The sequence below is a fragment of the Procambarus clarkii genome, chromosome 55 (genome assembly GCF_040958095.1).
Source record: "Procambarus clarkii isolate CNS0578487 chromosome 55, FALCON_Pclarkii_2.0, whole genome shotgun sequence".
Classification (NCBI taxonomy): domain Eukaryota; kingdom Metazoa; phylum Arthropoda; class Malacostraca; order Decapoda; family Cambaridae; genus Procambarus; species Procambarus clarkii.
In genome coordinates, this window is record NC_091204.1 from 14,140,517 (window position 1) to 14,156,510 (window position 15,994).

The 15,994-nt window shown below is 42.3% G+C and overlaps 1 protein-coding gene across 16 annotated transcripts in view; it reads right to left on the reverse strand.

Moving 5' to 3' along the window:
- LOC123755059 (probable 3',5'-cyclic phosphodiesterase pde-5) overlaps positions 1 to 15,994 on the reverse strand; it is a 187,282-nt gene that overhangs the window by 48,774 nt on the left and 122,514 nt on the right. For 8 of the 16 annotated variants that reach the window (XM_069305477.1, XM_069305476.1, XM_069305479.1 and 5 more), the window contains 2 exons: positions 9,379 to 9,447; positions 327 to 488 (listed from right to left, as the gene is read on the reverse strand). In XM_069305477.1, the coding sequence (XP_069161578.1) occupies positions 327 to 488; positions 9,379 to 9,447 (231 nt within the window). The remainder of the gene's footprint in view (positions 1 to 326; positions 489 to 9,378; positions 9,448 to 15,994) is intronic. The other 8 variants (XM_069305478.1, XM_069305486.1, XM_069305485.1 and 5 more) reach the window with 1 other exon arrangement.

Genomic DNA, 15,994 nt, shown 5'->3' on the forward strand with positions numbered 1-15,994 from the left:
AAAGGAAGATAGTCCATTCTTATTCGTAACAAAAAAAATGTAATTTTAAATATCCTGACGTCTTATCTAGTGATATCAACTGAATAAAACACACACACACACACACGCACACACACATACACACACACACACACACACACACACACACACACACACACATATACAGTTGTGTGTGTGTGTGTGTGTGTGTGTGTGTGTGTGTGTGCTTTTTTCTAGTTAATTGACTGTTGAGAGGCGGGACCAAAGAGCCAAAGTTCAACCCCCGCAAGCACAACTAGGTGAGTGCACCCCCCCCCCCCCCCCCACACACACACACACAGCCTCACCATTGGTGCCATTCTCCAAGCTTTTCTGTTTGTCTCTCTGAGTGCGTCGGATCATCCATCGTTCGAGGGTCTCCAGCTCCACCTGCTCCATCAGCCATGCCTCCAGGAACTCCGGGTGGGCCCTCAGATACTGCCCAACCACCTCCGCCGTCACCTCCTCTGCTGGAAAAGAACAGAGACGGGGGTGTGAATGCTGCGTGTCAGAGCGTAGCTCATCTGGAAATAGAGGGGTGAAAATTACTTAGTAGGGAGAGAGTAGTTAATCAACCCGTCCTCTTGAGTCTTCACAACGTCGCAAAAATGATGTATTAGATTGCCCGAACCCAACCTAAGATAACTGATGGACACACAAATAGAAAATGTGGTTATTAATTGTTTCTGGAAGGGGGCATTCGCCTAGGTCCTCCTTTCCTTTGTCTTATCCCTTTCCCTATATCTCCTCTCTTCTTTCTCACCTCTCCCTTCACCTACTCTTCACCTTTCACCCTCCTCACTCCCTCTCTACCCTCTTTTCCCCCTTCTTTCTCAGAAAAATTACATAACGAACCGAAATGGGTAAAAAGTCTACGGAAAACACAACTAATATTTCAGATTTCATGATAATTGCATGGAGGAGGGGTGGTTAGATGCCAATATTTCCTATTGGTTATCACTGGAGCCGACCCCGACTGGCCTACGACACTCCCAAACCCCACATGCTTCATGTGTGAAAGTTGAGTGAGACTAGCCTAACGTGTCTGGCCTCTAACCTCGGACTAACATTTTATATATAGCGGCTACTAATCGTTTATAAGTATACACCATACAGGGAAGAAGTCAGCCAGATATACACACAACAGTGAAGATAATACACCATACAGGGCAGAAGCCACCCAAACATATACACAACAGGGTAGATAATACACCATACAGGGCAGAAGTCACCCAAACATATACACAACAGGGTAGATAATACACCATACAAGGCCGAAGTCACCCAAATATACACACAACAGGGTAGATAATACACCATACAGGGCAGAAGTCACCCAAACATATACACAACAGGGTAGATAATACACCATACAGGGAAGAAGTCACCCAAACATACACACAACAGGGTAGATAATACACCATACAGGGCAGAAGTCACCCAAACATATACACAACAGGGTAGATAATACACCATACAGGGCAGAAGCCACCCAAACATATACACAACAGGGTAGATAATACACCATACAGGGCAGAAGTCACCCAAACATATACACAACAGGGTAGATAATACACCATACAAGGCCGAAGTCACCCAAATATACACACAACAGGGTAGATAATACACCATACAGGGCAGAAGTCACCCAAACATATACACAACAGGGTAGATAATACACCATACAGGGAAGAAGTCACCCAAACATACACACAACAGGGTAGATAATACACCATACAGGGCAGAAGTCACCCAAACATATACACAACAGGGTAGATAATACACCATACAGGGCAGAAGTCACCCAAACATATACACAACAGGGTAGATAATACACCATACAGGGCAGAAGTCACCCAAATACACACACAACAGTGAAGATAATACACCATACAGGCAAGAAGTCACCCAAATATACACACGCACAACAGGGAAGATAATACACCATACAGGGCAGAAGTCATCCAAATATACACACACACAACAGGGAAGATAATACACCATACAGGGCAGAAGTCATCCAAACATACACACAACAGGGTAGATAATACACCATACAGGGCCGAAGTCACCCAAATATACACACCAAAATTCAAAAACCAATTCACCCTCTTCCACTCTTCCATCCAGCTCAATCTTACGATTTTAAAAACATGAAATTTTGAGTGGATTTCCCTAGACACACACCTGACTTTCAATTTGCATACAAAACTGCCTATTCCCCAACACTGTGTAGTTATTTTACGGTGGAAACTATGCACTACTACAACTCCTTGGGTAATTCTGTTCTCCATTTTTCGACGCCTCTAGAATGAAAAATGAAAAGATGGCCAGAGATGAAAAAGATTACCTTTTCATTCTACAGCATTACTAAAGCAGAGAACCATGTTCTATACCTGTCAGATATCTATACACAGTAGTTTATATCAGGTATGCAAACTGTGAAATGGACTAAGGTCCTCTCTGAAAATTGGTCACTAAAAATTGGGGTCAAAGTACTGTTTGTAGTCTAGTCACACGCACACACACACACACACGGGGAGCCGGTCGGCCGAGCGGACAGCACGCTGGACTTGTGATCCTGTGGTCCTGGGTTCGATCCCAGGCGCCGGCGAGAAACAATGGGAAGAGTTTCTTTCACCCTATGCCCCTGTTACCTAGCAGTAAAATAGGTACCTGGGTGTTAGTCAGCTGTCACGGGCTGCTTCCTGGGGGTGGAGGCCTGGTCGAGAACCGGGCCGCGGGGACACTAAAAAGCCCCGAAATCATCTCAAGATAACCTCAAGATAGTCTATTATTTACCATCATGAAACACTGCGCGTACTAGTGGCTTTACAAGATTGTAAATACTACGCTATGTGTTCTTACAAACACAATGTACCTTCTTCTATATAAATAAATCATGATCCATTATTGAAAAAGAGTTGAAGCTCTAGCACAATAATGATCTATTACAGTACTAGAACTCCAAAATTTATTATTATATTCGTTAGTTTATATATAATAAATTTCAACACACACACTCTATGCGGAGGGGGAACTATGATTTATAATCTAACAGATACGACAGCGAACCGTTTTCTTTGATGTGATACGACATAAATCGTTTTCCTTGAATTGATACGACATGAAACCGTTTTCCTTGAAGTGATACGACAGCAAACCGTTTTCCTTGAAGTGATACGACAGCAAACCGTTTTCCTTGAAGTAATACGACGGGAAACCGTTTTCTCTTGAAGTGATACGGCATGGATCCGTTTTCCTTGATGTGATTCGATATGAAACCGTTTTCTTTGATGTGATACGACAGGAAACCGTTTTCCTTAAAGTGATACGACATGAAACCGTTTTCCTTAAAGTGATAATTGGGAGAAGTGAACACACATGGGAGAAGTCTCACACCCAAATACCCATGTAGCAGCGTTAGCTACAGCATCTCCCAGGCATTAGAACATGTATAACACATTCTCCCAGGTAACGCAACTAATTAAATTAATTTATCATCTCCAGAATTTCTCGTCATATTAAAGAGGACATAAAAATATTTTATAATTATATCTTTAAACACCGTTGTTGACTCGAACGAAATGGACAGAGAGAGAAGACAGAAAACGGGCCCCCTGGATGCTGGAGGGTCAGAAATAGCATGAGGAAAAGGGGACAGAAACGAGTGGAATAGGCAGGATTAGGGCAGATGAAAAGGGGCCATCAAAAGGGGACGTAAGAAAGGGAAGCCAAAAAGAGGTCAAAGTGATGTCAAAAGGACGGGGGAGGCGGGGGGTCACAAGAGGGCATCATCAGAGCATTCAGAGAAAGCCAAGGAGATTACTAAGATACCGGGGTTGCCATGGCAACATCCCATGATTTCCAGGTAAGCACTCCATTCATAAGGACTCGCGTATCCGACTCGCGTCTTCTTCATTCATTATTCTCATTTATTCATTAATTCACTTGTTTCATCTCTCTCTCACGGCAGACACTCACCAACATACAAGCATTCACACATGAATATAGAAAAGTGGACATGCGTACACACACACACACACACACACACACACACACACACACACACACACACACACACACACACACATACACATACACATACACACACACACACACACACACATACACACACACACACACACACACACACACACACACACACACACACACACATACACATACACATACACATACACACACGTACACATACACACACACACACACACACACACACACACACACACACACACACACACACACACACACACACACACACACACACACACACACACAGCCCAATAGGCTCAGGAACCTGTACACCTGTTGATTGACGGTTGAGAGGCGGGACCAAAGAGCCAGAGCTCAACCCCCGCAAGCACAACTAGGTAAGTACACATACACACTATCTGGGGGCCTGACAGCTGAGTGGACAGCGCTCTGGACTCCTAATTTTAGGGTCCTGGTTTGATTCCGGTGATGGCAGAAACAAAATGGGTAAAGTTTCTTTCACCCTGATGCACCTGTTGCCTAGCAGTAAATAGGTACCTGTGAGTTAGACAGCTGTTACGGAGCTGCTTCCTGTGTGTGTGTGTGGGGGGGGGGGAATGAGTTAGTTAGTAGTTAGTTCCAGTTGATTGATTGACAGTTGAGAGGTGGGCCAGAAGAGCAGAGCTCAACCCCGCAAGAACAACTAGGTGAATACACACACACAAAACACACAAACTCGTAGTAAGTCTCCGTGGTGTAGTGGTAAGACACTCGCCTGGCGTTCCGCGAGCGCTTTGTCATGGGTTCGTATCCTGGCCGGGGAGGATTTACTGGACGCAAATCCTTAACTGTAGCCTCTGTTTAACTCAACAGTAAAATGTGTACTTGGTTGTAACAACGATTCTTCGCGGCGGTGATCGTATTCCAGGGACCTGCCCGAAACGCTACGCGTACTAGTGGCTCTACAAGAATGTAACAACTCTTGTATATATCTCAAAAACAAAAAAAAATACGCTAGGGACTCGTAGCAAACAACGCCAGGGACTCGTAGCAAACAACGCCAGGGACTCGTAGCAAACAACGCCAGGGACTCGTAGCAAACAACGCCAGGGACTCGTAGCAAACTACGCCAGGGACTCGTAGCAAACAACGCCAGGGACTCGTAGCAAACAACGCCAGGGACTCGTAGCAAACAACGCCAGGGACTCGTAGCAAACAACGCCAGGGACTCGTAGCAAACAACGCCAGGGACTCGTAGCAAACAACGCCAGGGACTCGTAGCAAACAACGCCAGGGACTCGTAGCAAACAACGCCAGGGACTCGTAAAAGCCAGCTGCGATATTATAATTTTTCAGAGCCACTCAACGCTGGTATTACTCGCGTTAGCAAAATAACTTTATTTTTGTTAGTTCGGCGAAATATTCCTTTTTATACCATTAAATTTTCGGTCCAATACTCGTTTTACCGGCTTCCGGATATCTCTAAATGGTATTCCATTTATTCCATTAACCGGCCACCGGGTATAACTATTCCATTTCCTGAGTTTTAATATATATCAATATTTTTTACTTGGCATTTGTATCGAATTGCATTTTAATTGTAGGCAGTTTTATTGAGGAGATTAACCTGTCAACGCCCAAGGCCGCATTAACCAGACAATTGTGATTTATTAAGAGGTCGATACAGGAGAAAGCTGTATTTTATTTTATTTAAATCTGAATTTTTAAGCTTTACTAGTTTGCAGGCGATGAGTCACAGTAACGTGGCTGAAGTATGTTGACCAGACCACACACTAGAAATTGAAGGGACGACGACGTTTCGGTCCGTCCTGGACCATTCTCAAGTCGATTGAGAATGGTCCAGGACGGACCGAAACGTCGTCGTCCCTTCAATTTCTAGTGTGTGGTCTGGTCAACCTTTACTAGTTACCACAGGGGACACGACCCATTAATTGCTTTAGTTTATTATTGAATTATGTAATTCATACCCGTCCTGTGGGTGGTAGTGGGTCCTATAGTCATTCTGGGGGCAGTATAGTTGATATATCTTATCTTGAGATGATTTCGGGGCTTTAATGTCCCCGCGGCCCGGTCCTCGACCAGGCCTCCACCCCCAGGAAGCAGCCCGTGACAGCTGACTAACACCCAGGTACCTATTTTACTTCTAGGTAACAGGGGCATAGGGTGGAAGAATATCTGCCCATTGTTTCTCGCCGGCGCCTGGGATCGAACCCAGGACGACAGGATCACAAATCCAGCGTGCTGTCCGCTCGGCCGACCGGTTCCCTAGCGCCTAGCAGTAAATAGGTACCTGGGCGTTAGTCAGCTGTCACGGGCTGCTACCTGGGGGGTGGATGTCTGGTCGAGGACCGGGCCGCGGGGACACTAAGCCCCGAAATCATCTCAAGATAACCTCAAGATAAGATACTATAACAAAATATTAAACAAAACTAGAGTATGGAAAATTCTGCCTCTGGTGTTGCCAGGTGAAGCTCCACCAATAAAATTGACTACAATTAAAATCAATTACGATAAAAACGGATGTTAAAAATAAATTAATATATATATTAAAACTCGGCAATCGGAACAGTTATACTCGGTGACAAGCTAATGGAATAAATGGTCCACCATAGAGATCAGGAGAGTGGAGATCAAGGGCCAGATTCACGAAGCAGTTACGCAAGCACTTACGAACCTGTCCATCTTTTCTCAATCTTTGGCGGCTTTGTTTACAATTATTAAACAGTTAATGAGCCCCGAAGCACCAGGAGACTGTTTATAACAATAACAACAGTTGATTGGCAAGTTTTCATGCTTGTAAACTGTTTAATAAATGTAAACAAAGCCGTCAAAGATTGAGGAAAGATGGACACGTTCGTAAGTGCTTGCGTAACTGCTTCGTGAATCTGGCCCCTAATTTTAAAAAAATATTTGTTGGCAAATATATTTCGGAACAAGCTTCCGTTCCTGAGGGTAATGAGCCCGTCATTAGGAGATGTGACAGCCGCTGCAGGTGAACGAGACTCCTACTTTACCTGTGTAAAGTAGGTAAGGTAAGGTAAAGGTAAAGTTACCTTTACCTTTACCTACAGCCACACATCTGTAGCTTTACCTTCCTTACAATGAAACCCAATATTCATATGATTCAAGAAGACATTGTTGTCTGCGCCTCTTACAGGTAAAATACTCACGACTTTATTTAAATATTTAAGCAGAATTACAAATAAAAGTCCCACTTGAAAACAACAGAAGGTGATTCCATTCACCGGGGCTGTATGGGTCTCGAACCCTGGACCCCATGCATGTGAGGCCGACGCTCTATCGACTGGGCCAAGAGCAGTCTATCTAGCTATTTTACTAGAAGGTGACTATTTTTCCTGGCCTCCTTAACTAGGCCATCGGTCACACATTTATGCTACCCATCCTCCAGACCTTATAGTACCTATAGTGACTATGAATAGAACGTACAAAACATGGACTGTTTGTACTCAAAAATAAAGCCACGATTTGTACTATACTGAATGGCCGGACAAAACTGCAGCACTTTACTTAACCTAACCTGTCCTAGGCCTAAATAACCAATTACAGGTTAACATATGATTGATGAACATTAAGTCACCCAAGAGGTGGCATGGGCATGAATAGCCCCGTAATTAACACATGTAACCTGTTACGCCTATATAGTTGTCGCTTGGTTTCCAACGGTTTTCAACGGTTTTTAACGGTTTTCAACGGGTTCCAGCGGTTTTTAACGGTTTCCAACGGTTTTCAACGGTTTTCAAAAGGTTTTCAACGGCTTCCAACGGTTTTCAACGGTTTCCAACTCCAACATCTACGGCTCCTCATCTGCCTCTAAGACTACAGCTTGCAGGGTAACCCTTGAAAATCCATATTCAGTGGCAAAGCTAAATTTCTTGAGACACTGTGTCAGAGGAGCCACTCGTGGACAAAAAAAATAAAATAGTCATGATGTTTCCACGTCCGTTCACTGCAAAGGACACAGGTGGAGATTGAGTACCCAAATGACCCACAGAGACATTACAAAAAACATCTTCAGTGCCAGAGTAGTTAACAGATGGAATGCATTAGGCAGTGATGCGGTGGAGGCTGACTCCATGCACAGTTTCAAATGTAGATATGATAGAGCCCAGTAGGCTCAGGAACCAGGAGCCGGATTCATCAAGCATTTACGCAACTACTTACGTACCTCTACATCCTTTCTCATCTTTAGGAGGTTTGTTTATATATTATACATATTGTAAACTCCGAAGCGCCTGGAGGATGTTTATATCAATAACAACATTTGTTTGAGATGTTTAGCCCCTCCTACTAGCGGCTCGTAAACAAAGCCGTCAAAGATTGAGAAAATATGTACAGGTTCGGAAGTACTTCGTTAACTGCTTGTTAAATCCTGGTCCTAGACACCAGTTGATCGACAGTTGAGAGGCGGACCCAAAGCGCCAAAGCTCGACCCCCGCAAGCATAATTAGGTGAGTATAGGTCAGATCTGAGGCTCCAGCTTGCACACACTTCAGCGCCGTAGTGAGGGTGTATTGGAGTGTCCTCTTAAAAATAACGTCGCTTTTGGCCGTTTACCCGTATGGCCGAAAGTGGACGTAATTTGAAAATGAAAATAAATTTGGGATTTTTTTTTCAACAACAGTTAGTTAAGGGTCCTCTGGTAGGTTAGGTGGGCAGGAAATTCTCATAAAGTTTCAAAACGTTATGAAAAACGTTAATTGAAAGTTTCCTCTCCTAACCTTGCCTAGTAAGCCGGACGACTTAAACAGAAAACTGGACAGAACGTCACTTTTATGAGTCGATTTCATTTAAAATTACGTCCAAATTTGGCCATAGTGTGCATACGAGCCAAAAGCGACGTTATTTTTAAGAAGACGGGTTGCAAGACTGTCTGTGTGGGAGCGTTTTGGCATAGTTCCGCAAATCTCTGAGCATAAAAAAACAGTAGAATGAGTGACTTAATGACACTAAAACAACGGTGTCAAAGTTGAAGCACCTGACCAGGTCACGACCTTTGGCCTTCCATCAGTCACGTCACACACCTGCAGTTGGGTAGTCACACACCTGCAGTTGGGTAGTCACACACCTGCAGTTGGGTAGTCACACACCTGCAGTCGGGTAGTCACACACCTGCAGTTGGGTAGTCACACACCTGCAGTTGGGTAGTCACACACCTGCAGTTGGGTAGTCACACACCTGCAGTTGGGTAGTCACACACCAGCAGTTGGGTAGTCACACACCTGCAGTTGGGTTGTCACACACCTGCAGTTGGGTAGTCACACACCTGCAGTTGGGTAGTCACACACCTGCAGTTGGGTAGTCACACACCTGCAGTTGGGTACTTACGTGAGGGGGAGTGATCGACGTGGTTCATCCTACTGCGGCCGTTCACACTGAAGGTCGGAGCGCCAACTCCTGCAAGGAAGAGGAACGTCTTCAGCATTACACCTTCAGGAACGTCGCGCCACGTCAAGCGAGTTTGAGTACTTGGATATGTGTGTTAATAGTCATGGGCTAACTTGTATCTACGGAGATTATAAGCTCTAGCTCTTGAGCTCAGCCTCACGCCAATTGTACACGATACATTTGTACCAACTACTCCGTCGAATTCGCTATTGAAACTGTTAAAACATTCTTAAAAATCACTCCATCCCTTCCTAAAGAAGGGACGGAGAGAGGGTAGGAAATGAAAGGAACGGAGAAAGGAAAGGGACGGAGGGGGGGGAAGGGGTGGCGGGAGGGAAGGGGTGGAGGGAGGGAAGGGGTGGAGGGAGGTAAGGGGTGGAGGGAGGGGAAACAGAGGGAGGAGTTTGAAAGAATTTCCTCCTGAATTCCAGCGTCAGTATGAAACTCCTTCATTAGCCGAGGAGACAATAACAGGAACCTGATGGGACAGAGAGATGGTGGCAGTATGAGGAGGAGGCTTATGAGGAGTATGAGGAGGAAAGGGGGGGGGATAAGATGAGAGAGAGAGGGATAAGAACATACACACATCCCCTCTACTAAACCCCTCATAAAATAAGAAAGGTTCACACCCAACCGTAGAGAGTAATAGTAACAGATCTTTACCTGAAGTATACCTGCAGTATATTTAGAGTATACCCATTACACAGCCAACATACCCATTACATCCCGGCTGGTCCGCCAAATGCTACAGAAACTTATCTAAATTTTAAAAACATCCGCTTTTGTAACCTGTATCATTACAGATCCTCTTACAGCCATACTGTACCCTAAACTGAACCCCGTACCCTAAAGCGCCCGAGGGCACGTGAAGCACCCTTCCACTACAGCTCTGATGATCACTATACCAGTTCGCTGTTTAAAGGTGCATAATACACTTTGGAGGAGCCACATGACCTTTCCATATCGAAGTTCTCCAAATTACAAAGCCGTAACTTAATTCTTGGCGGTGCGCGGCTCGGTGTAAGGTCCCCCTCTATCCTCTATCCTCTATCCTCTAGCCTCTATCCTCTACCCTCTAGCCTCTATCCTCTACCCTCTAGCCTCTATCCTCTACCCTCTAGCCTCTATCCTCTACCCTCTAGCCTCTATCCTCTACCCTCTAGCCTCTATCCTCTACCCTCTAGCCTCTATCCTCTACCCTCTAGCCTCTATCCTCTACCCTCTAGCCTCTATCCTCTACCCTCTAGCCTCTATCCTCTACCCTCTAGCCTCTATCCTCTACCCTCTACCCTCTATCCTCTATCCTCTCCTTGAATCAGAGTGTTCTTCTTTCCCCCCTGTTACCATGGTAACGCTCCAGGGATGATCTTCCCCTTAAGTGATGGCCAGATGTGTCTCTTTCATATGTATGGACCAACCTATACATATTCATACACGAACACATATGCATGCACAATACACCCCATCCACCCGTTTACACATACATTAACCCAGTACGCCACTGTATCATAATTACATTAGGTGTGTACAAAGTGAAACTAGGAGCAATAGCAGACAGCTAGGAAAGTCCACTACGGGCTCACCATAGCCCGTGCTACTTGGAACTTTTTGTTCTAGGTAGCGAATCTTAAACAACAACAAAGCTAAGAAACAGAGGTAGAGGGAATTAGAATGAAAGAGGAAGGAAAGATGGAAGGATAAATGGTGCATAAGAAGGGGGTAAGAAGGGATAATAAAGGAACATGAATGCAACAGTGAATTAACAGCAGTAGCAAACTAAGAACAGTTTGAAACAAGGAGCAAACAAGAAAAACAAACAAGTAGCAGTAACAAACAAGATCAAAGAACTAGCACTGTGTCACAAGAGAAATATTTATTTTCCTAAAATAGATTTGATTCCGAAAAGCAGTTTCGTGTATATCAGGTTGAAATTTAAAACAAAATTTCACATTAATTCACCACAAGTTTGATTTTAATTACATCATGGAAAAAATGTCTCACATATGTGAAGCAAAAAACTTATTTTATGATGGAAGAAAATTATATATATATATATATATATATATATATATATATATATATATATATATATATATATATATATATATATATATATATATATATATGCTTATCAATAACATTACTAAAGGATAATAAAGTCTGACACCCGTTACTTGAAAATAAATTATAATATATTTCACGTTATTATAATTTAACTTCTAAATTTACCTTAAGAAAATGCAGCAAACCTTTTTTTTATCAGAAGAAAAAATCCAAAATTCTGTTACATCTGAGGAAATATTTAGACTTTTGCTGCATCCTAATGATAACAGACAACCAAGTGGGACTTGGAAGACAAGTCCAAGACATAATAATCTACACGTGGAAGAAAAGATCGCCTTGGAAGACATCCTGAACCTTTAGGGAACAAGAAAAGATGATGTCTCAGTGGCTTGCAATGAGGGATGCGATACTAGCGAACGGACAAATGGCCTCAAAGAGCAAACGGTAAGAAATTGAACCAGGGAAAGGCGAGGTTTGGTCTGATGTGGTCAAGGAATCATATTAAAGGAGCAATGCTAATATGTTCCGATCTGTTCGATTTTTGTGGACTCTATGGGAGTGCTTGGGGCCAGAGATGGGTATTGGAGGATTGAGTCTCCTTCAGCTGTCACCAGATGGGCACTTGGGGCCAGAGATGGGTATTGGAGGATTGAGTCTCCTTCAGCTGTCACCAGATGGGCACTTGGGGCCAGAGATGGGTATTGGAGGATTGAGTCTCCTTCAGCTGTCACCAGATGGGCACTTGGGGCCAGAGATGGGTATTGGAGGATTGAGTCTCCTTCAGCTGTCACCAGGTGGACACTTGGGGCCAGAGATGGGTATTGGAGGATTGAGTCTCCTTCAGCTGTCACCAGGTGGACACTTGGGGCCAGAGATGGGTATTGGAGGATTGAGTCTCCTTCAGCTGTCACCAGGTGGACACTTGGGGCCAGAGATGGGTATTGGAGGATTGAGTCTCCTTCAGCTGTCACCAGGTGGACACTTGGGGCCAGAGATGGGTATTGGAGGATTGAGTCTCCTTCAGCTGTCATCAGATGGGGAAGACTAGTGACTAGACCTCTTTTCTTAGTATTCAAGACTGGTAAACTATAACCATTGAGATACTGGCAAGGAAGCTCAAGCAAGGCTGCTTCCATTAGTGTTAATAGTAATATAGAAAGTGGGTGTTATAATGGCATAATGGAATATTACATGTTAGATAATAAAATGGAGTCACTTGATGTGGTAGGCCAAGAGAAATGGTTTTCAGGTTCTCAGAAAAGACGAAAACTTCCTAGATCTTGCAGATTTTATGTGCAAATGTTGTCATTTTACAGCTTCCATGCAAGTTTTAATTTTCCCAGTTCTCAAGAGATATTTGTTCAGAGGTCTACTTATTACCAGTTCTCCCAAAGGTCTAAATTTGTCATGTTCTTATAGGGGTCTTTCTCTCTCAAACCCTCGAAGAGGTCCTCAACTTCCCTAAGTAAGGGATAACCTTACTTAGGATAACAACATGTTATCCTAAAGTCTCACAGAGATCATGTTATCCAAATATCAACGAGATCAATATCACTCTCTCACAGAGGTCCCGACCTTCTCGTGCAAAGAGATCATTGTATCCTGCCCATATGTCTCATGATCTACTAGAGTTCTCATCTTACTGCCAGGAAGTGAGACACAGTCTCTCATCCACGCAAATCGAAGGGGGGCCCGATTTTCTTTGTTTCATGTTTAATAGTTACGTCAAAGACAGGACGACTGATGTGTGTCGGAGTATTGACCGCCTTTCTGGCGTTGAGATGTTAGAGGATGAAGGTGTTTGATGAATTGTTCTTAGTCATTTTAAAGATATATGAATGGATATTGGTTTATTTGCAAAAGAAAGGCGACGAACGAGAGAGAGAGAGAGAGAGAGAGAGAGAGAGAGAGATAGAGATAGAGATAGAGAGATAGAGATAGAGAGATAGAGAGATAGAGAGAGAGAGAGATAGAGAGAGAGATAGAGAGATAGAGAGATAGAGAGATAGAGAGATAGATAGATAGAGAGAGAGAGAGAGAGAGAGAGAGAGAGAGAGAGAGAGAGAGAGAGAGAGAGAGAGAGAGAGAGAGAGAGAGAGAGAGAGAGAGAGAGAGAACTCCATGAAAGAGAAAAAAAATGCTTCGATTAAATCTACGGAGATGTCACGCCAAGAGTCAACTACCTAACCCAATGATGTTTCATATGGCCATTTGGATGTCTATATAATAATGCCATAAATAATTTCCAACATGATAGACTTTAGACATTGTAGTTCTATTACTATTTAGCCATAAGAGTCCACTGGACAGCAACTTCCTGCTGCAGTTCTCGGGGTTAAAACAAATCATCTCAAGATAACCTCAAGATATATCAACTGTGGGAGGGTCGTTTAATTATTATGGTCAAAACAATAGCTTACTGACCAATCAGTAAATAAATTTTAGCCAAAGACATTCTCTAGGATTAAATTAAACTCTCAGTGCGTATGCCCGAGAGATGGGATACATCTTTCTATCTATATCGCATTCATAATTGGAATTGTTCATGTTAAGGCTTTCCAGCTGAAAAACAAACGAATAAATATGAAAATTCTTCAAATATATGAATAAAATGTATATGCACATCTTGCTTTTAATAATTACTACTCTGAAAACATATATATATATATATATATATATATATATATATATATATATATATATATATATATATATATATATATATATATATGTATATATATATATATGTATATATATATATATATATATATATATATATATATATATATATACATATATATATATGTATACATATATATATGTATACATATATATATATGTATACATATATATATGTATACATATATATATATGTATACATATATATATATATATATATATATATATATATATATATATATATATATATATATGTATATATATACATATATATATATATATATATATATATATATATATATGTATATATATACATATATATATATATATATATATATATATATATATATATATATGTATATATATACATATATATATATATATATATATATATATCTATATATATATATATATATACATATATATATATATATATATATATATATATATATACATATATATATATATATATATATATATATATATATATATATATATATATATATATATATATATATATATAAAGAACTCTAAATGACCCGTCCAGGATTCGAACCCATGCCGCTCAGGATCACTCCTAAACGTACACAGTACTGTGACCACCTCTCCAATGTGTGTCCATCTATCCATCCATGTTTCCATTTATCTATCCATCTGTTTCCGTCTATACATCCCTCTATACATCTTTCTACATCCTTCCCACTCCCCTCTCCCTCCAATCCACCCTCCCCATCCCCCACTCCCCCTCTCACCCTACCCCATCCCCCCCCCACCACCTTAGCCCCCCTCATCCTTTTCGTAAAATAAATTATAATGAAGCAATGAAACTGTTTTTAATTAAGATATTTTTTCTGACGAAAATTTCTCCGGTCATCTCCAGCAATATTTCACACGACCAGAACCCATGAGAATCGGATTGGGGGGTTAAGAGGGTGTGAATAATTAAGAATAATTCATAAACCATTTAACTGAGGCCTACCCTGATCAGCCTATGTCCGTCCCATACATCAGACCGTTCTCCTTACAAATTTGGGTAAGGTCAGCCTCAAGCTCCTGGCCTCCAACTGTGGACAAACACATTCTCTCGTATAGGTAGTTTGCAATATCATTGTTGACACCTGCATGTGTGTTTCCCACATGTTGCAATGTTTTGGTTGAAGACTGAAAAGCTAAAGGGACTTTTGTTCTCATGTCGATGTGAAGAGTTCTGGATTTTGTTAGAATAAGATAATAACGTTATTGTGACCAGACCACACACTAGAAGGTGAAGGGACGACGACGTTTCGGTCCGTCCTGGACCATTTTCACAATCGACTTCAGAATGGTCCAGGACGAACCGAAACGTCGTCGTCCCTTCACCTTCTAGTGTGTGGTCTGGTCATCATACTTTAGCCACGTTATTGTGACTCATTCCCTGAATAACGTTATTGTTTTTAGCAATAAGATAATCAAGTAAAGCTCGTAATGGAATTTGTGTGTTGACAATAATGGAAATGCCATCTGGAAATTGTTCAGTGATCCACAGACTGCACCGCGAGCCCTTCCTCTACCAGGGACGCGGGCTGAAATTCACAATGGCATGAATGCAACACTTTCAATTAAGGATCAAGAGGCTTGAGTGGACCCCGAGGCTGAGTCCCACAGTTGCACCCCCCCCCCATGTTGCAGAGAGCTGCAGACAGTGCTAACCAACAGCTGGGATGCGTGTACCCTCCTAGGGTGTAGTGATTAGGGTCTGTACACCTTGTTTGAAGATGGTGGATACAGCCTGTGTATGCTCAAACAACCGGGTGATTAACGTGCTTATTTGGCC